We start from the raw sequence: 22648 nt of genomic DNA, 5'->3' as shown, positions 1-22648 counted from the left end.
TTGACAATAAAATAATTTTTTTTTTCAATCATCAAGTTGATATTGTATTTGATCAATCATCTGATTCATATTAATTTTATATTAGTTGAGAATGAATTAATTTGTGATACGAGGGATTTATAAATGATAATGATAATTCATGATAATTTTCCCCCGAATTTTCTATATCATCAGTCTGCTGCGATTTGATATTCGAGAGTGACGTAAATACTGTGGACATTCTCCAAGAGATGTGTCAGAATATATTGAAACACCATCAGATAGACCCACGTGTTCGAGATGCATTACGAACGAATAAATTGACATCACAGAGTGCAAGTTTTTGTCGTGACGAAGTTCTGGCAAGATGTGGCATTGACTTGTCATCTTTCTTGGCAGAAAAGGAAAGACTTGGAAAAACCCACAAACAAGTTCTAGAGGAGATAAGGTCCTTCAACAGTTCATTATGTCTGAGGAATAATTTTGGGGTACCATTGGCGCAATTGGGGACTCCCCATCTAATACGATATCATATATTAATGCCACACAGTAAGAAAAATTGAACATGACAGCACGTAATTCAATAAAAATTTTGAAATAACAATTGTGCATTTGAGTTGATGAATTAACCGGTTGGAAAAAAATTTGTCGTTTTTCTTTCCCGAAATCAACCAAAAACCGTTGATTCCAATTTTGAAAAGGTCAGTGGATATATATGGATTGCAAGCCCGAGCTGTCTATTTAACACTGGCAGATTGCCAAATAATCACACACGCTGAAATTTTTCTAAGAATATAGTCTCTGGATTTGTGTAATAACATCTGTCATTAGCATATTTCGGCATGAACCAATTATATCAGAAAAATATTTGATAAAATGTATTGATTTCCGGGAAATAATGATTTATTTTTCAGCACCCCTGAGGCAAGAGAGACGTCTCCCTCCTCATGCTGGTGGTTTACATCCAGCAATGCGAGAACGTGGAAGAGCCATTCCCACATCGCACATTGTCCCCAGGGTTGATGGAAGACCAGAACACGTTGTCGTCCAGAAAATGAGACCTCCAATGGGTGGACCTGGACGTGTTGTACCACCACCCAGTGGTGGTGGTGGTACCATGGGTATCATTCTGCCACTCTACACCATCGGAATTCTCCTTTTTTTCCTGTACACTATTGCCAAGGTTAATTACTCAACATTTCGCCGCATAATTTGGATAAAAATTATAAATAATAATAGATAATAACAATTTACAATGAACTGGTCCTAAATATTCAATAATATCGTGGGATATTCCTTTGTAATAAATTTTATTTGTGCTGCATTCTGGCAAATAATATTCAGACATGTTTTTCGCGTAGTTTTAATGTCGTTATCCATAGGATAAGCTCATCTCCCCTTAATTTTCATCGGCGTATTTCAGACTAATTGGGAAACTGGTGCACGCTTTCTGGTTTCAGATATTGCGGAAAAATTCAAACAATGAAATTTACCAGGATTATCAAAACCCCGAGGCAGAACGGGAATTCAGGGATCGTGTATTCAATCCTGACATTCTTTCCACTGCAATAACTGGTACTAATTCTTACCGAAAAGAGAGATCGCCTTCACCCAAACAGCCACTTCCAACGATTCAAGAGCTTCAAGCACGTAAGTGATCATAATAATTTTTTCGAGTATAAAAATTTTTATGTTTTGCACAAGTCAAATGGAATTTTTTCTCAGTGGGCGTTATTCATAAATATTTTCACGGCACATTAATGATCTCATAATTAGTATGAAATAAAAAAAGAATCTGAAAAATGATGAAGACCCGTTGAATCAAAGTCTATGATATTCTGGGTGGGACGATAAACACAATAAGCCATGAATCCGCGAATTTAATTATTCTGAAAATATCGGTGTAATGTTGCACATGCTGGACACGATAGAGGCAGCTGGGGACATTGAGGTAAATCAGTTGATACAACGATTGGCAGACACCGAGGCAGCGATGGAAAGAATTGTCGTACAAATGGGCAATTTGTCACGTACAATCGTACAAAATCCCCAGTGCACAGATACACAGGTTCTAAAAGACTCATTACGAACAATTTTTTTCCCAATATATGATATGTCTTTGTCATTGATAAAGAATGAAACTTCAGTTTTTTTTTCTAATTTTTGCATTGATATCAAAATTACGAAACAATTTTTATGACATGGAAAGGTTTTTTTATATTAGAAATTAGACCTTGCACGTTGGTGTGTTCTAATTGTCCCTCATGCTTTCAACTTTGCCGTGAAACATGATCATCATTATTTATAATTTATTCTTACCAGTGAAATTCAATTCCACAGCGAAGTAGAAGTAAAAAAATAAAGATAAACCAGAAACTGGATATTGATTATACCGCCAGTTTTTCGATGATTGATACAGAAATAATTATAAAAATAATTACGCAATTATAGCGGTTCTACTTCTCCTATGAATTCTTCACTCGGTGCAACATGTGTCGAATAGGATAGAAAAAATAGGATAAAAAATAGTAAAATGTATGATTTTCATATTTTGAGTAGTGGATGAAGCTCCAAATTCCAACGGTCCGGCGGGGGTTGCCCTAAAGTCAAAGGTAACCAATCAATGGAACCGATGAGTGTTCTAACAGCCGAAAAAAAATTATTATCGATGTAATCCCGTTGGTTTCAATTGAATTTTCAACCACTTTATTATTTCAAGAAATCCGATTTACGTTAATTTTTGTATTACTCCAATTTTTTCGTTTATTGGCGCTTATGCGATATTATTTAATAACATTGTGGTGGTTTAAATAATTGAAGATATGAGTACACTGGTTTCACATGTGTTCTGCGTGCATGGTCGTGCGATTTTGCAATATTACAGCAAATAACTCGTTGAGAAGACAGACCAGTCCTCTGACGCTTCTTTGGTTTTATCAAATGGAAAATGAAGATGGAGTTGATAAACGGCGTATTTCTCATTTCAGGGGGAATATTTGGATAAACAGTGTTATCAGGGTGAAGATGGAATGGGGGAAACCGATGACTCAGGGTCGGCGATGAAGGTCATGGGAATGGAGATGACAGCTACTTCTGAGAGTGGTCAGAAAATTAGTCGACCCACTACACCGATTTTTCCTGATGGACACAGGTACTCTCTCGTAAATTACGAGATTAAAATCGCGAATACCAATTACAATATTGAATTCTCAATTAATGAGATCGGAATTATAAGTTATGAGTTTGAAATCATTTCGTTTTCAACGGCATGATTAAGGAATTCAAATCTCGTTGCTCATGAGTTCAAAGTCGTAATTTGTGTTTGGATTTTTTTGTGAAGAAATTTAAGAACAAATATTGATAAATTAATTGAAGGAAATTCAGGAATTTTTCGTAGCAGTCGAATGATATTTAATTGATTTTTAACTCATCGAAGATAACAATGGAATTTTTCTTCCAATTTTTCATCTTTTGTTTGCAGTTCATGACGGATGAGATCTCGTCGTTTTTTATTTGTCGAGATATTTTTCCATTTTTTTTTCTCTTTGATCCATTCTCTCTAATTTACATTGAAATTCGCGGGGAATTTCAATCGAAATTTTTGCAACGTCCGAACGAACGGAACTTCGTGTGGTATTTCAGGAACTTTATTAACAAAAAAAAGAATCCAATGAGGATCACTTTATTGTGAATTCTATGAAAATGTGGAATCCAATTATTCGCGGACAGGATGAGCGCCATTATAGCCAGAAATATTCTACCTTAATTTCGATGCAAATTCCAAGAATACTTGACGTATCAAAAGTTAAATCGGGCAACCGCTAATTATTATCTGTTCGATGCTGGACGACGATATTCTTAAAGAATCGAAAATTTCACGTATTCCCATTTCATTTATAAAAGATAAATATTTTTTTATTCCCAAAATATTAATAATAAAAAATCCAGATGAATCTCATCGAAATAGAAATATTCCTATCACAACGGTGAATACCTGAATGCCAGTTCTAAATATTGGTGAAAATCTATTGAATTTTTCATCATCAATTTTTTAGTAGGGGTGATTGATTGAGAGCTATAGGAAATGCGATTATAGAAATTCTCGTTTTTGTTAGTATCGGAGATATTTTGAAAAAAAAATCACCGAATAGCTAAGTCGATTTATCTCCCGTTAGCACTTTGCTACTGATGTATTTATCAGTCACTCCACTTGACATTTTTCGTTCCAAGTGTTTCTCTGTGAGTCTTGTGGTACTTGTGCTTCGCTAGAGGCTGTCGTGGTCTTCCATCCTCTTAGAGACGTTCGTACCTAATCCCTTTTGCAGTGGCAGTGCCCTGGACTATTAGAGAAGCCACTGGATCCGAGCCGTCGCCAAACATGCATTCTATTTAATTTTGAATGAGTCCGTAGAAAACTGTCTGGCTGAGATAAGTCGATTTTATTTCGAGTGCACAAGAGATCATTAAATATCTGCAGAAATTGTCTGTGTAATGTTGACATTTGTAAATCCGTTTTATTTGTAATGCAAATGAAAGATTAGACACATAAATTGCCACACGAGAACTTTCGGTAAATGCATCTATATTTTCAACATTTCCTTCCGTTCATGAACAATAAACTTATCAATTATAACTTGAAACAAAATTTGAATCGGGATGGAGTGCTATTGACATTATCACCGTAACGTAAAATGTAATTTTCCAGCCCGGAAGAACGTGAGAGGACACCGCCGAAGCCAATTTATCTCGAGGGTACACTTCCACCTCAATGTGAAATACTGGTATCAGACTCGGAGACGCAGGAGGAAAGCTCCGAGGAAAATTCCGAAGCTGCCATCGTATTGTCAAGCAAAGTGACACTGTCTCTCATCAGTCACGATCAGAATTCACCTGTAAGGAAGTATTAAAATTAATCATCAGTCACAAATGAATTCTACGGAGCCTAGTTATTATTTGGTGATTCTTCAATTCATTTAATATTTTATCGCATTTAATTATCTTTTTTATTACTATCACAGAACCATTAACAATTCAGTTGCCATTTCCAATGCTTGAAGTAATTTGTTTCTATGTTAGAGGCTTCGGAAATTAACATTTTATCTGGCTGCAAAACATAATAGAAAGAATGCCAAAGTTTCGATCCAGGTATCAAAGTAATCTTCAATTTTTCAATTCCCTAGGACTCCATAGACTCGATTGAGCATTCGAATGAAGATGGAGAAATTTTAGCGAACGACGAAGCGGGGAAAATGCAAAATAGCGAAATACCAGCGACTAGGTTGATTGATGAAGAAGAGATTAATGTTATCAGTGATGTGAAAGATGAAGAGGAAATTGTAAGAGAACAACATGATAATGAGGAAACGTTTGAAGGAGCTGTGGGAGATGGAGAGGTGGAGGGAAAATGTGAAAAGGAAGATGGAGTGGCTGAAGGTGCGGAGCAAGTGAATGAGATTGAAGGAATAAATATGCTAGGAGTAAAACAAGGGGAGGAAGGGAGTGATGAGGAGGAAGAGGGTGATGTTGATGAGGAAGAATACACGGATAATAAGAGTTTGAAGAGAACGGGCGGGGAAGATGAAGGGGAGGAGGAAGAGGAAGAAACGGAAGGAGAGGACGAGGAGAAGGAACCAGTACAGAAGGTAATTCACCATAAAGATTTGAAAGTAATCCAGAAAGAGGAGACAGATGAAGAGGAGGGGGAAGATGAAGATGAAGAGGAAGAGGAAGAGGAAGATGAAGAGGAAGGGGAAGAGGAAGATGAAGAGGAAGAAGAAGAGGAAGAGGAAGAGGACGAAGAAGGAGAACAAACCGAAGTGCAAAAAATCCAGTCCAAAAAATTTACCGGTATCGATAAATTGAAGGGTGTAAAAATGTCTCCTGAAAATAACGATAATGACGGAAGCCAAGAGGAAGATGAAGAAGATGATGATGGTGATGTTGAAGATAATAGTGAAGAAGATGCGCCAAAGGAAAAACGATAAACTGTCAATTGAAAATCGAGTTAATTGAATCGAATTTTCCATTTATTTGGTACGATTGTAAAAGTTCAAGCAAGAATTGTTATTTCATTTTTACTAGTCTTTTGGCGAATAATCCTGAATCTCCTCCGTATTGCATAGATTTTCACGAGTAGTGGAATATGGCAGAATCTTATCCTCTGAATACCATTAGACTTCAACAATAACGTGATTTCACTCATTGAATTCCGAAATTTTCCTAACGATTTAATTCACGAGTAAAAATAATAAAACATTTGACCGGAGATAGCGAGTGAGAAATGTTGGATATTTTTCATTTAAAAAAATGTTGAGAATAATGGATTCAGGAATAATGTAGATTTAATGAAAATGTTCACGTTTCTTGTATTGATTATAAAAAAAGTTTAGAGTGCAGCCAACTTTATACAACAAATCATTTACACATATTTAACTGGAAAGACCTAGTTATTAGATAACGAGGTAAAGTTGATTGTTACTGATCCCATCCAAGTCCCGTGTTGAGTATCTTCCATTATTGTTATCAACAATTGAATGCTCATCAATGTTTTTGATCTAATAAATACGAAGGATTAATTGATTATCGTTATTCATTGAATTGTGCAACCCAGATTATTCATTCGGTTTGGAGGAATTATAATTCTGCATATGAAAGCAAGTTTATTGTTATTTTTACCATTATTAATTATAATTATTCAAATCAATACAAATTTAATTGATTGTGAAACAGAATCACCATTGATTCACAGCTTTTCAAATGAATTGAAATAATGAAATCAATAGAGATTATCAATACACACTGAATTAAAGCCAATGGCATAAATGTTTCGCTGATTTCATAATGTTCATGCATTATGAGAGATTGGAATCAATGGAATTAATTACTGGAGTTGTCATCTGCAAGTACACAGTATCAAATGCAAAACGTCCAACACCGGAAAAACAAGTAAGTGAAATGAATATCACTACTATCAGTCCTCACCCCCTCCGTTCCCTTCATTAAACTCCACATTAATTACTCAGCAATTTGTACTCATTTCCTGATTATTATTATCACTGCTACTTGTCCTCTATTACCCCATTGATTTTCAATTTATGAAACATGAAGCGCGAGAATTTCTGCCAGAAAATCATTTCATCAAAGATTTACGTCTCGAGTAGAAATTCATTGACATCAATTTTCCATTCCGCGAATTAGCCTCGACGTCATTAATAGCCGTGAATAACTGATGGATCAATTATACCCGCTCTTTAGATTTTTCCAGGAACGTGAGTTGCATGTTGAAAGGAAATTCGAGAAAAGGGCATTGAATTCACGAACTAGTGAATCAAATTGCAGGATTGATGATTGAGTTAATTATCCATAGAAATACTGATCCCTGCAACAATTATTTTTTTTTCGAATGAATTTCTCTCGAATTAGAAAAGAAAAATCGCTGATTTTTTTTTCTGAGTGTGCGATGGCCGTACGAAATAGAATGGCAATAATTAATGTATGTGAATGAATTTTGAGAGATGAATGAGAGTGAGACCTAGGCCTTTGGTTGGATAGTAAGTGATAAATTTCCCGATGAAGTCATGAATTATCGAAACTAGCCGTACTATTTACCAAGTACACACAATGATGATTATCAGTGGAAGTAGTGGGGCAGAAGAAAGAGAAGAGTAGGAAGATAAACGAATGACCCTCGCCCTCGTCAATGACCTGGATGATAGTCTCTCGACGAGTTTACTGACGCATTTACGTCAAATACGAACGAAATTAGTCGGCAGCATGTCCATTCAACCGAGCGTGGAATAAATTAGTTTGGCTTAATCCATCCATAATTCAGTCTGTGTTACTCTTCATTGCCATTAAAATGAAATTAATTAAGTTATTACTTTTATTTTTCTCCACTCACGTGTGCACCAGTGATTCCATTAGTGATGGTACAGAGAATATATTTTTCTATCGTTACAGAGAGAATGGATTAATTACACTTTAAAATAGTCCAGGCAACACGTACCATTCGAATTTCTGGGTGAATTAGTGTTTGATTGTGATTCTAGATGAGACAAAACGACAATTGGCACAGGGGGAACAGCGAATCGGTGATCACATCCGAATGATTTTGAAACATTATCAGCAGGATGATCCAATTGGACTTCCGGGTGCACCAATACCCGATCCTATGTCTATACCTGAATTGAAACAGACATTTACAGCGGTTACTATGCATTTTACTGATGTTAATGTCTATGGGTTATCGAAATTTCGAATTGCCAATATTCATTCGGAATTGGCGCAGATGCAGGTGAGACGAAAAAATTCATTTCAATCTACGGTATCAAATTCTCAATTAATAATATCAAAAAAAAAATTACATGATTGAATTTATTACGCCAAGGTTGATTTTTTTATTCTACCAACGCCAATTATCGCCTATCAATTAATTAATTAATTATTCCTCATTATATTACAATTATGATCATTTTTTTTCAATTGTACTCACGTCCTATCAAGTTTCATTATTTTTTATATCAAATATCTGTCTGTTAAAATTGGATTTTTGCAATAACAATTTGAATACGTTTTTTTAATAGGTATCAGTCGAGCTGACAATTGATATTCTCAATATTCGTGGGCTTTATAATGCTGAATATCTGTGGCTAGCGTCAAATGGTAATTTCACAGTGATCCTGAAGAACGTAGCTATCCAGGGTTTGGCAAAGCTGCAAGTTGGAATCGATGGTAAACTCTACGCAGAGGACATCGATATGGATCTTACATTTGAAACTATCGACATGGACTTCACCAATCTTGATGCCATAGCTTCGTTCTTTCAAAGTTTTGTTAATTCACTGGGATCGTTCTTGTTTGACAGCATCAAGCCCTTCATCCTCAAGGAGGTCAACACAAACGTAAAGTAAGCGTGTTATCGATCACTCCTATCAGGAGAGTTCATTTAATGGCGGATACATGTGCATCTATTTAAAGTTTCTATTGAGTTGTTTTGTAACCCAGAAGGGATCCATTAGAGACTTGCCCGAAGGGGTCATCCAACTTGTAACTGCCTCTGCCTGGATTAAAGTGAAGCCGTTAGATTACCACCAGTAGTTCAGTCTATGGGGGAACTGTCTCAGGGTCATTATCTTTTCCGGTGTAATCGATAAATTTTTATGAATTCATGTCAGTCAATTGTGCATCAGTCTAAAATTATTACCAGTAAAAATTCGTTCGATTATTATAATTTTACAATTTTGTTTACCGATTTTTTGGATTTTCTGGATGGAGTGATGGAATTTCGGTTATGACATGACGTTTTTTCGATTTATCAGGAAATATGAATATACATGTATATATATATGATATGTATACATAATGAGAGGGAAAAACTTATTTTCTCAGCGTTAAACCTGATATTGTACTCTTTGAAATGTTTCAGGGGAGAAGTAAACAAGCAAATATCTCAGTTACCTCAGTATTTTCCAAACTCAATTTCACCCTTTGATATGGCTGTTGCCGAAGCCAGGAAACAAGTATCCGATATGGGATACGATCCGTACAGGATTAAAGATTATTCACAGAGTGGAGGAATTTTCACTGTCACATCAACCCATACATGGCTTACCGGACTAGCAAGTTTTTATCGCATGGGAAATATTACCCTTACTATGGAAAACGGCACGGTAAATGTTTCTCATTTATTCTGCGGTGGTTTTATTATTTTCTCCCGTATTTTATTAGCTCGGTGCTCTTTCCCAAATCCTCCTGTCTTTTATGCCATTGTCAATGGAAAAACTACGACGAAATAAAATACGCTGAGCGTATTAACTTGATCTTAAAACCTTCCGAGGTAAATGGATTTAGAAATTTAAAGGCTGAGGAAAGGAGAATTGCGGTTTTCCTCCCAACAATCGTAAACACTCCGCAATCGATTCAGTTTGTTTTTTTAATATTATATTTGAAAAAGTCAACCGGAAACGGAAAGAGCTCACATTGTAATTAATTTTTTGAATTAATCACCATGATTATTTGATTATGTACATTATTATTAGATATTTTTTGCATTATTGGTTGGTAATTAATAGATGATAAGGGAATGGCCGTATTATATTAAATCGTGAGTAATTGGGTGTTCTGATAATGTTTCTCTAATGTCAAATCATATGAAGGTGTATGCTGTAGTGGACGTGGGTACTCAAGAGATTGAGGGCAGGAGCCACTGGGAAGTTAGTGTGATCGGTGGATTTCTGTCTCGAGCCGGAACCGTCTCGTTTACGGTTCAGTATTTTCGTGTTCAAGTGAAATTGAGTCAGCCGCTGGATACCAGGAAACGTGCTTCCCTGGAGGAGCTTAATCTTGAGCTTGGCAATATTCAAGCAAGGATACACGGTGCTGGTACCCTAGATTATCTTATGGAGGCTGGGATAAACGTACTACCGAATTTATTGAGGTAAATATTTTATGTATCCATTTTTTTTGTCGCATTATTCACAACATATTGAATCACGTAAATCCAATTCTATTTTTGCGGAGTGAGTTTCGGGGGTTTCCCCAGTTGCAGTCGAGCGGACAAATTGTATTGGCGAATATTTCGTTTGTGGAAATGATATACTGAGTCGGAAACTTTGGAGTTGTCATTTTTTTGGAGCAATATGATCTATGAGGAATTTGGTGGTCTCGAATTATTGATAAAATAATTTTTTCACAGGAAAATATTTATAATTTTAGGTTTAAAATTCGTGTACGTCTCTGATCATCATCAGCTTCTCATTTTTTTATGGAGGAAGATGTCACGTATTTTTATCGTTTTCAATTAGGCTCGAGTATTGGAGAAAAGTTGACAGAAAACATGAATTTTGTTTTTTAACTCTCGAGGAACTCTTTCAACTCTGAGTTATATCACATAGTTGTATTATTTGCAGAACTTTCGGTGTCCTTTACATTCAATCCTCTTTTCTATTGGAATTTCTGTTCTCCTTCCACGGCTAGCTCAACTTTCCTTTTATATTTAAAGTTGCTTGTTTTATGTTGCGCATATTTTTATTTACACTCCATTTTATGTACACCAGGAGTAACGTAAAGAATTTGAATTACGTAATTGTGGAAATCGCGATAAATTTATACACTTTGATAGAGTGCAACGACTTTGAGGCGAGTTGGCCAATAATCTGAGTGGAAGATAGAGCGAGATAATTAGTCGGTAAAAAAAATTATATTCACTGGAAAAATTGCGAAAAGTTTAAAGTAAAAATTTTCATGCATTAAAAATGGAATTATCCATTTCTTGTGTCAAACTGTCAAAGATAGTCTGCAAATATTTCTCTCTGAGAATATCGAATGTAATAATCAATTATAAATAATGGAATTAATTAACAGTCAAGTGGTTTCACTCGAGTGAGAAAACTCGGTCAAACAAAAATATGGAGTTGCTGGGTGAAAATAGTAATGCATGCACGAGAATTTCAGTTCTAATTACTAAGGATTGAGGGAGAAAAGACGAGATTTATTTCTATCCACATGAGACTCACTCGTGAGCCCTCATTTATTTTAACTGTTATTTTTCAAGGTATCAAATAATGGACGCCATTGAGGGGCCACTGAAGAAACGCCTCCAGGATGAGCTGGATAAAGTAGATGTAGAAAAGCTGATTCACGAAAAAATACCCGAGATCGAGGAGAAGGCGAGACATCTCCAAGGGATAGTACCACCCGAGGATATTATCCTTGAGGAATCCGTATCACCTCAAACCATGGATCAAGCCTCTTTCTCAGAGAGTGAGGAGGAGCGTGGACCCTCATAAAATTCTTAAATTACATCCTCACATACACATTCCGACGTTCATCCAAAAATAGTGTTAACACCAGTGCATTCAGTTCTTTATCTCTAGACACACTTGAGAATGTCTAATTTAGTCGTAGGAATAACTCAGGCATTTTTTTTTATTATCTTCACAGCCACCACACAAGGAAAAATTTCTCGTAATTTTATTGAAACAATTTAATTGCTATTTTTCACTGTGTACATTTTTTTTTTCGTTTTTCGGGTAATTAACGGATCGAGGAATCTGTTGGCATTGATTTTGCGATTGCAGTAAAAAAATTTCTTTGTTAGAGAAAATAAAGAATGGATTAATAAATTTATCTCCGGTTTTTTTATGGAGTGGAGGTCAGTATCAAAAATAAAAAGCAGTTTGTTTTTTTTGAACATTTCAAAATGATTATTCAGATAATTTTTAATCGCGAAGAAGATATCGTGAATTTAAAAAGTAGATTAAAGTAAATTGACCACAAAATTTCTCCTCAGTAGTAAAAGAACCGTAATAACACCAAGTCTTCATTCCAGAAGTCAAGAGAAACGCAAATCCTCGTAAAACTCGACAATCTCCCCCTCCCTCCCCCCCATTTGTTAAACCATTGTATCAAAATACCTTGGAAAATACCTCCTAAAAAAATCCGATGAATTTTCCACCCACCACTGAAGTTTGATGCTGACATTTTGAAGTTTGAAATCGTCCCTAGGAAAAAGTCGTAAAATAATTCAACTTTTTGTCATGCGAAAGTTTCCACCAATTAAATTACCCCCGCGCGAACATTCCCATTTTTTTTTTACCACCTAAAAGTTGAAAGTAACAGAATGAGCGAGTGAGAGAGAAAACGAGAGAGAAACAAAAAAAGTAATTAAGGAATTTGTGTTTGTAGCACCTAGAAGAAAAAAGGAGTATGCCAATTGGTACGCATTGAATTGGTTCATTTGAATTGTAGGTGGTGAAGACAGGGAGAGAATACAAAAAAAAAATTGAAATGGACGAGGGAAAGTAGCATTTAATTTCGTAGGCAACTGGAGTTGAGATAAAAGAAGGAAGAGAAACGAGTAGATTGGACAGACATATAATTATTTTCAAGCTGAATGAAACGAAGTGGTCTATTCAGTTTCTCAATTGAATTACCGCTGGGAAGAACTGCTGGCGACGCTAGAGCTTATTCGGATGCAAACTGAGTACCTATTCCATCAGTTTGATTCGCTAGTTAGGATTTCCTCGTCCCCTCGTGAAAATATACAGCGACTACAAATTTTTTTTCACCCCCATTTTTACTCCAAACTAATTACCTATTCCATCATTATTTATCTTTCATTCATTTTCCGCACTGAGAAAGAAATTCAGTGAATGAAAAAAAATATATTTTTAAACGAATCAATTAAATTGATGAACATTGAAACATTAAATTGAATAAATCTCTTTGAAATTTGTATTCGTTACTGTTAATTTCAATTAATTATTTTTTTTAGAAAAAATTTTGCAGAGAAATGAAAAAAACGTAAATTTCAGATGAAAGGATGAAACATCCTTAATTTGAATCATGCGAAGAATTTTATTCCACATTTATTTTTACGATCCTTTTTTCACGGTATCTTCTGGATCAATCCGCATATATAAGGTTCAAGAGATATCTTCGTGAATCCGATATTTTATTCAAATTAATGGCCGACGTTCTACCATCGATCCAATACCCGTTTCCATATCCCTGACGAATTCTGAAAAACTTTTCGCTAAACCCACGAAAAATCCCCCAATCGTATAAAACGTATAGAGGGACTTAGTCGAGTGCCTTTTTTCGAGTTTTCCTTTACCTGCGAGGAATTTTCCATTTTTTCGTACTCTTTTTTTAACCAACAATAAAGAAATTGTTTAAATCAAATAAAAAATGAAAAATAAATTGAGAGGACATCGTGATATTTCAAATTTCAAAATTACACTGAAAATCCAGGAAGATTGGAATTTTTTTATGTCATCTGAATATTTATAAATAAATAATATTGGATTTCATTGAATTTTTCGTAAAATCTCAAGTTTTTTGGGGTTTACACTGAAATATTGAGAAAAAGTTGAAAGATTTTTCATGGATATAAAAAAATAAATTCGATGTAAATTATATATTTCATATATTTAATATTTGCTGATCCATCGTGTCCATTTTTGAATTGTGAACATTCATGTCACAACGTTGTGGTTTAAACTCAATCTGACAATTACATCACAAGTACTTTCTCATTTGTCCCCCTGTCTTCTTCAATTACCAAGTTTACTGGAGAATAAGCGGAGAGAGCGAGTGAAGGAAATTAAAATTATGAAGTCAGAGATATTTTATAGTACTGCAGGCAAAAGGCCCTTGTTTGCATGAGTACAATGAATGTCCACATTTTTATTCTCTTTGAATAATTCAGTTATTCCATTTATTGTTGTCCTGGGTCACTCCATAAGACGGGGATTTGGGGCTTCAAAGTTGGAAACGATGAGTGCGGTCACTAAGTAAATAGGTGACCATAACAAAAGTACAACAGAGGGAAAACATTAAGTTAACATTAAGATGCCACGCAATAGAAACTTTTTGAAAGTCATCATCCGTCTATGGAAAACTTTTGGTATCGCTTGATGGGAGGGAATTCATCTACATGGATGCAAGAGTGGGTGGTGGGAGTAGAATCGACGATTCTATTAAAATTTCTTCCCTTTTTAAAACCCCTCCTCTGGTTTTTTAACGAATTTCTCATTTTCAGATTTTTCATTATATAATCATGAGAATAATTTCATTATTACTCACTTCTTCAATGAATTCATCCGGAAATAAACGGTTTTAAAGCTCTCAGGGGAGTATTGAAAATTGATGACTGATTGTCCGTATAAAATACTTCAGCTGCTTGTGATTTGTGGTGGAACAAATTTTCTCTGTAATTTCCTTCTTAAATATGCAATACGAGAATGCAATTTTACTTGGGGTGAAATTCCCTCGCTTCTTAATATGGAATAAATCTGATGAAATCACCAATTTTTCTTATGCAAAATGTTTTTTGCTCGGAGTTTACAAATGGAGTTTTCCTCTTGTAAACTGCAGGTCGGAAAAGCGTTCCACCAATCTATCGTCAATTGAAATTCTAATGTAATCACTAACAACGCTGGATCGGGGTTTATTTGAATTTTTTTCATTCATTTATAGAATCACATCATCTCGAGTGCAACTATCGGATTAATATGCATATTCATCATCATCCAGAATAGACTCGGGTAAAAAAAAATTGTAATCGAAGTATTTTTTCCAAATTTTGAAAAAATTTCTGGAAAAGTTTTCAGAGAATTTTTTTTTTCTTTTTTTAATCGGGAGATAGGCCAATAGTATTTTTGGGAAATGTTTTAAAAATTTATCAAAAACTTGTTTCGGAATTTTTTTAAATAATTCTCCAGAAATTTTTGCGAATATTTTTTTTTTTTTAATTATGCGCTGCCCTCGTGAGTAACCGTCTGCTTTCCGCACTAGTTGCGTAATGTCCTATATTTTTATATTAGAAAAAATTCTGAAATAATTCCTACAAGTGCTATGAAGAATAATGCAGGATAGGGAAGAAAATCAGAAAGATTATATTTATGTGCGGGATACAGAAAAACAACGGTAATACGAAATAAACTGTTTTCTTGAGGATAAAAGGTGTGAGAGAGAATTCCCCAGCCCCAGGCGAAGGTGTATTCCCGTCCCTAGGATTCTCCATACAAACCTCAAGTTCTGGTTGAGGCACTCCATTTTTGTATTATTATTTTTTTTCATTTCTCTCCCTCTTCCCATTCTCAACCAAACTCGATGTGTTTACCCATCATTGTATCTATGCACGCAAAGATAGGAGTGGAAATAACCCAAGAACCATTTTGTTGAGACTAAAGGGATCGAGGGGTAATTGAGTTTAGTCAGGATACATTTACGTACAGTCTCTTTCCTTTTGTTTTATACTTTGCCTCACCGTTTGTAGTTTTTCCTGTCCCTTCGTTCGTTGGTACATTAAATTATCCATTTTGTCTTTCTCCCGGCTGAGGTTGATGGCAATACATTTTTCTCGTTTATCTAGACAATCTGGCGCTCTAGAAATGTAAAGAAAGTTTTTTAAATTCGCTTGATCACCAGGAACTAACTGGGATGCTGTCCTGATATTACGAAATTATCCTGGAGTATATTCTTGAATTCCTGATTGTTAGAAAAATTATTGACACTCATATTTCACTCGTGGGATATTCAATGTCTGACCTAAGACGCAGTATTACTACTTGCTGTGAGTTTATCGTGTTCAAATCGAGTGCAAAATATATTTTAAAAAACACACAACAAAGGGATATTAACTATAGAACAAAATTATATCAATATTTTATCAATATATTTATTTAAAAAATAATTTATACATATTAATTGAGCCCCGAGTCTACAGGAGAGAGTGGAGCAAAGCGGACCGGTTTCAACTGCGAATAAAATCCGATTGGCAGAGTGAAATTCCCCATTTTTTATTTCATTCTCAAGTTCTGTTTTTAAGTTTTAAAATGAAAAAAATATTATGAAATTCCACTAAGCGGTTCACGAGTTATTGAGGATTGAATGCGTTCCATTATGCTCCACTCTCCCCTACTTGATTCAAGTACATTTTCTCCGCGATTAATTCGCAGAAATAAGTTTCAAGTATATCATCACACCTCGACAGTAAAAACCCTGGTATAAAAATAGCCATAAGTCTTTTGAAAGTCAGTGACGAGGAAAATAGCTGGTGAGAATCCGTCGAATGTCTGGGATGAATAGTATCGAAGGGCGCCGACGCGCCCGGAGGTGGAATGTACATATTCAACACACGGCTCGGAATACCTGGTGGCATTTCACGCGTTTTCCTCCACTCAGTGCGCGTTCACCCTCGGCAACGAGCAGTCCCAGCACCAGATCGTGATAATCCTGAAGAATTCCCCATCCAGAGCAATAAAAACCCAACTAAACCAAAAAAAAATCATAAAGAAATAAGAATAATCAATAGAAATTGTGACATCCATCAACATCTCCATTATTTTCCAAATAGAATCCATTGGTAAAAAATTTTGACGTACCTCGTAATGGAACAGGGCCACACGTGGATAGAAATAGATGATAAATCTATTCTGCGGTAAATTTCCATATCGTGAACATCCTAGTGGTTATCGATTGATTGGAAATTGACGGGCACTCGGTGATTACTGTACGTCACGAGCTCTCGTATTTCTTCAGGGGGATTGACAACAACCATGTCGCGAGATTGAATTATTTATTTTTTAAGAACAGTATCGAATCTATTGTTCATTTGTTGGTGACTCTGGGAATGATAAGGGCACGTGTGTGAGTGGAGTGAATTTATTGCAGCAAATGTGTCCAGGTGATCCTAGGAGAACTGATAAGATTGGTGAAGTGAGACTCAAACCCGGGTGGTGTTAAAGGGTTTTAAATTAGTTTCATCATTTTTTTCTTTTGTTGGGCGTTATCAAATATGCGGGCATCGTTGATTTTAATCATTGGCATTATCGTACTGTCACTGGCAGTTGCGAGAGCACTTTCGTGTGTTTGTTCACCATTAGAGTGCGATGTTTTGACAAATGAGGATTGTCCCGGTGGTCTCACTTGGGATCCATGCAGGTAAAAATTTATTTAATAACATTATTTTTTATTTGTTTAACTTGAATTTGTTTAACTTTAATTTTTCCATGTCAACGGCCTCTTCTGTCCGGCACAATTCACTTTATAATTGTCAGTTTCAACTTTGAACTTGCTCTCTCACACTTTTTCCCCACTTCTTTGATTATTTTTTTTCTTCTTTTCCTTCTACGAATCTTCTTGATATTAATGGAAGATAAATGGAACAAAGTGCAATCGTTGATTTTTCTTTTATTTTTCATTCTCTTTTGACATCAGTTACTCTCAAGATTCTTCACCACCACAATGATAAAATCAAATAAAAGGATAAAGTGACAGAGCGAAAGAATGGGGAGGAAAGACAATGCAGAGAAATTCATTTTATTCTTATCGATATTGTTTTTCCGAGGAAGTCGAGTGGATCGTATACATTCGTCAGAAAATTCTCGTGATATTATTTTTCAAGGGTCTATATCCTTGCCCCTTTGCCCTTCTTTTCGTTTTTTTTTTACTGCTCTTCTCTCTGTACTCCGATTTTCTCATGAAAAACTTTTATATCTAGCAACGTGGAAAATCCCCGACTTGCTCTGGGATAAAAAGTATAACGCGAGAAATAAAAATTGAGCAAAATGTTCGGTTTATCGTTTTTTTTTATCTCTCATATTCAACGATTTTCTATTATTACTATTACTTCACGGTATCATTATGGTGGTGGAGTGGTGGGCTGTGAAGGCAAAGGTATTCGCACATGTGCAAAGATCACGGATCATAAAATTTTATAATCTCTCATATTATCTTGTTCTTCTTTGTCATTATTAGATGCTGCAGAGTTTGTGCTCGTGTTGAGGGTGAGCCCTGCGGTGGATTGTTCGGATTTTCTGGTAGTTGTGCGGTTGGTCTCCAGTGTGTCATTAAGAATCTTCGCCCACCAGATGAATTGGACGAGGGAACATGCTCAAGTAAGATGAAATGCAAGTCTATTATTCTTTTTCCACTCACTACATTCTTTCATCTACTTCTTTGTGGCTCGTGAAAATAAAAAAAAAAAAACAATGGCAATGGCTTCGGTGCATCGTTAGGAGTAGATCATTCCGAGAAATTAATTAGCGTTGAGATATTTTCGTCCGAGCCCGGGGTTATAATATTAAATGTGTCTGAGCGCCTGTCACTGTTTGATGGTTAATTATTCCTCTGTAATGGCAGCTTTGAATTTCTGCGAATTTATCGTTGGACATTATTGTGACAGGGTAAATATGACGTGAAAAGATAAATTATAAAAATTCTCGGGTATAACTGAAATAACGGCATGAATAATGGTCTCTCGGATATTCAAACCGTTTTAATAAATCAGAATTGGAAAACGACTTTAGTGAGTATGGAAAAAATAAAATAATTTATTTAAAAATAATGAAATCTGTTGTCAAATAGCAAATGTTAGTATTGTCTCGTTAAATTGATACGGAATTAATAGACGACATTCGCATAACGCCAACAATGCGCATTCAACTACTCTGTATTCATAGAATATTATGGGTTCACCGACGAGGGATGACAGGACTGCTGGTAGGAAATGAAGAGAGGGTGAATTTAAATTTTGTAAAGCTGAAGGAATAATTCAACTGATAAATATTTCCATTTGTGAAATTTTGATAACAGGGATATTCTGGTAAATCAGTGACCGATATTTTTGTAATGGCTGTGAGATATGGAGGCTTTATGAAGGATATGTTTAGAAGTTTTATGCATTTTTGCTTCTTCTGGTTTTTTTTTTCTTGCTTTGTCTGGTTTTCAATGGAGAAAGAAGTTGGGCAAATAGGAGGTGCACGCTTGAAGTGTCCAATTCTAGAATGACGATGGTTTGGCGGTCTGGGGTTTCTTCGGGATGGGGGAACGACCCAGATCATTTAAAGTTCGTTGAAACTTCCTTTCTTCACCTTTTTTACAACCTATGAATCAACCACTTCTTCCCACGTTTGGTGGAGTTAATTCTTGCGGAGATCTATTTACTCACATTTTTTTTTTTAGGCGAATCGTGTGTTTGACTTATAAATTTTTATCATTCATCCGGAAATCAATTGCTCCGATTTCAGCTGCACCGGTAAAAAAAATTGTAATCGGAATATTTTTGCTGAATTTTCAGAAAATTTCTGGAAAACTTTCCAGAAATTTTTTTTTGAAAAAAAGAAATCTAAGAGTCTCAACAATCGTATTTTTGGAAAATGCTTTGAAACATTTTTCAAAAATTTGTTTCGCAATTTCTTTTATCATTTTCTAGAAATTTTTACGAATATAATTTTTTTTAATTATACTGTTATTTTTTCCTTTTTTAATTTTTCAATATTCTAAATCCGCCATCTAAATAATAAAAAAACGTTCCTACTCAAATATTTGAAAAATTTTTCAAAACCTTTCCCAGAAATAAAATAATTTTATTTTCCGATATTTTTTCTGTTTCATAAAAATTTTTTGAAAATTTGAAAAAAATATTCCGATTACATTTTTCCACCCAAGGGCTTTTTTAATCGTAGAATTTAGAATCACGGATCATTATCAGTCTTCGGCGAGAGTTTGATAGATGAAAAAATTCAAATTGGAAAATAAATTCGAGGGATCCATGAACAGGTCTTTGGAATAAGCTGGATTGATCGCTGTTGGTTGAAGATAATCTGCGATTTTATATGAGAAAAAAATTCCATCGGGAATAACGTGCGAGTCCTCACGACAAACTGGAGAGTTGGATGAAGAAAGATAATGACTTGATCGAATGGTTAGAACGTTAGACTATCCATAATAGGGTTTTCCAGGTGGATTCAAAGGCTTCTGTATTCCCCAAGGACTTTATCGCTGCTGCGTCATCCAATTCCGATAACGATCACTTATCAGCCAATCATTCCTTTTTCTTCCTCCGCAAATTAATAAAAAGTAGAAATGGGAATGGTGAGAATTTTAATTAAGACAGATAATTTCTTTTTCAATCAGCTCCAATTGGGTGAGATTTTCATTTCCACAATTAATCATTCTTTGTTGTTCATGCTTGTTGATATCTTTTTTTTTAAGTTTTATGTTGCAGTAGAGATTGGGGATAAGGGAATAATTTCTGGTTCGACTTTCTTTACTGGATTTTTTTCCATGTGATATAAAATTATTAAAATATGCAGAGCATTAAAAGTGGGAAGCTAGGATAGTATAAACTCGGATGGAGTTTAAGCATTTGCTGGGAAGACCAATAAAACAGGCTTCTATCTTTTTTGCGAAAAGGCAAGTGCAGAAATACTATCGAGAAATACTAACGTAAAAAGTTCCATTTGTATATGCCCGGGTAAAAAAAAATTGTAATCGGAATATTTTTTACAAATTTTCAAAATATCGGGAAAACTTTTCAGAAAATTTTTCTTTTGAAACAAAAAAAAAATCGGGATACAAAACAATTTTATTTTTGGAAAACGTTTTGAAAAATTTGTTTCGGTAATTTCTGCGAATATAATTTTTTCTTTTAATCATACCGTTGTTTTTTACTTTTTTGATTTTTCAATATTTTCAAAAAACACGCCATCGAAATAATCAAAAAAATTTTCCTATTCAAATTTTCGAAAAATTTTTCAAAACAGGATATAATGTTTCATGGTATGGAGTCAGTATTTCCGGTCCGTAGAAATTATAAATATAAATAAAATCCTATAGTTATGATATATTTGGATACAAGAAATGGATTAGATCGAAAATTTATATATATGATCGAATCCGCTTTCAACTCGAATGCCGTCTCCTGGAGATTTGTCGGCGGTGTAAAAAGCGAGGCTTATGTCTACCGTACCTTCTCCGTAACTCTCTCTTCCTCTCATGGATTCTTCTTTTGCCACTCTATAAACCCATCCCCTACTCTTTGGGTAGATCTTGGATGCGAAAACGTTTTTCTGAGATCGTCTAAATTTCTCTTTCTCAAGTTTTCGTACCACACGAATCCTTTCATTTTCCCGACGGTTTGTAACATCAATCAGGACTTTAAGACGCTCTTGTATTAATTTTCTGTTGATTATGAAGAGTACTGGTTTAAATTGCGGTATTTTCGCTTGGAGCTAAAGGTGATTATTAGAAGGTTGACGTATGGCTCTTTAGACAAGCCTCTGCACAAGATTCAGGTGGAAAATTCATTTGGAGAGATCGCCTCGACCTCAAAGCCCGGGTTTTTCATTTTTTAATCCAAACTCAATTATTATTTTAAATGTATTATCCGGGGAAAAAACAATTGTAATCGGAATTTTTTTTCCAAATTTTCAAAAAATTTTTGGAAGACTTTTCAGAAAATTTTTATTTTGAAACAAAAAATTGGGAAAATATTCTCAAAAAAACGCCATCGAAATCATAAAAAAAATTTCCTACTCGAATTTTTTATAAAAAAAAATTCGCGAAAGTTTTCCAGGAATTTTTTGAAATTTCGGAAAAAAATATTCCGATTACAAAAAAATATTCCGATTACAATTTTTTTTTTTAATGTTCCGATTACAATTTTCAGGGTTCAATTCAAGACAAGAGAAGAATTTATTGACTGTTTCTCATTGAAATAGATTTCAAACTCATGCAATTAAAAAAAATTCATAAAAACGACTGAAGTCATAAATTTTTATTTTTCTTCTTTTATCAAAGCACTTCTGAACAATTAAAATTGCATTTCCATGTATAATACAACCTTTTAAAATGCCCTCAACATTTTCATTCGAATTGATTAAAAAAAAATGCTCTCACAATTGATTCTCGTAATGATCTCTTCCCAGTGATTCTGTTCGCTTGCCTTTTGATCCATGATAATTCAAAAACTAAATCCACATTGAAATCCAGAAGTGGAAAATTGAAATAATTTTTCGTTAAAAGTGGTATTGAAAATCCGAATGGCTCCGAGTAAGTAATCATACATTTCCATTTTTATCGGTTGATTACAAGTGGACATTGGTGAACCATCGTTTGCATAACGGTAACCCGAATTGAATTGCGTATGACAAGCACTGGTGAGGTTTAAAATGCACTTTAAATCCTCCCACCATTTTTCGGTGTGTCCTCACGGATATTTATTACCCTCTAACATTTCCGGTTGAATTAAAAATTCCATTCTAGCTCCTGTTCTCCCATGTTGCAGAAGCAAAAAAAATAAAATAAACTTATGACGATGAAAAACTTGGAATGCGAAGTAATTTGAAGTTTCAGGGAAAAATAAATTACGACTTGTTGA

At 34.8% G+C, this 22648-nt stretch overlaps 3 protein-coding genes across 3 annotated transcripts in view; all 3 read left to right on the top strand.

The window, feature by feature from the left end:
- Nucleotides 1–6559, top strand: part of RIC-3 (RIC3 acetylcholine receptor chaperone) — a gene marked incomplete in the record, with an annotated part of 7701 nt that extends 1142 nt beyond the window's left edge. The window contains 7 exon segments of the mRNA XM_011301513.1: nucleotides 175–528; nucleotides 894–1162; nucleotides 1440–1629; nucleotides 2539–2591; nucleotides 2967–3130; nucleotides 4685–4871; nucleotides 5160–6559. Coding sequence (XP_011299815.1) covers nucleotides 175–528; nucleotides 894–1162; nucleotides 1440–1629; nucleotides 2539–2591; nucleotides 2967–3130; nucleotides 4685–4871; nucleotides 5160–5963 — 2021 coding nt within the window.
- A 1124-nt stretch (nucleotides 6560–7683) lies between these two features.
- LOC105264561 (uncharacterized) lies at nucleotides 7684–12105 on the top strand. Its single transcript, XM_011301509.1, has 6 exons — nucleotides 7684–7907; nucleotides 8028–8272; nucleotides 8562–8884; nucleotides 9404–9647; nucleotides 10134–10414; nucleotides 11531–12105. The coding sequence occupies exons 1-6, from the start codon at nucleotides 7838–7840 to the stop codon at nucleotides 11763–11765; spliced, it is 1398 nt and encodes a 465-aa protein (XP_011299811.1). The 5' UTR covers nucleotides 7684–7837; the 3' UTR covers nucleotides 11766–12105.
- A 4583-nt stretch (nucleotides 12106–16688) lies between these two features.
- cmpy (crimpy) overlaps nucleotides 16689–22648 on the top strand; it is a 12650-nt gene continuing 6690 nt past the window's right edge. The window contains exons 1-2 of the mRNA XM_011301806.1: nucleotides 16689–17427; nucleotides 18244–18383. Of these exons, the coding sequence (XP_011300108.1) occupies nucleotides 17282–17427; nucleotides 18244–18383 (286 nt within the window). The 5' untranslated portion in view covers nucleotides 16689–17281. The remainder of the gene's footprint in view (nucleotides 17428–18243; nucleotides 18384–22648) is intronic.

This window comes from Fopius arisanus, unplaced genomic scaffold (assembly GCF_000806365.1).
Source record: "Fopius arisanus strain USDA-PBARC FA_bdor unplaced genomic scaffold, ASM80636v1 scaffold00024, whole genome shotgun sequence".
NCBI classification, from domain to species: domain Eukaryota; kingdom Metazoa; phylum Arthropoda; class Insecta; order Hymenoptera; family Braconidae; genus Fopius; species Fopius arisanus.
Note: the sequence above shows the minus strand (reverse complement) of the source record. Positions and strands in the feature narration are given on the sequence as shown.

Bases quoted from the DNA above. Each gene is read 5' to 3' on its own strand.
- LOC105264561 (XM_011301509.1), top strand. From the start codon at position 7,838: ATGAAATTAATTAAGTTATTACTTTTATTTTTCTCCACTCACGTGTGC. The intron at 9,648-10,133 runs GTAAATGTTTCT...AATCATATGAAG, and splicing joins TTACTATGGAAAACGGCACG to GTGTATGCTGTAGTGGACGT. The intron at 10,415-11,530 runs GTAAATATTTTA...TTATTTTTCAAG, and splicing joins GTACTACCGAATTTATTGAG to GTATCAAATAATGGACGCCA.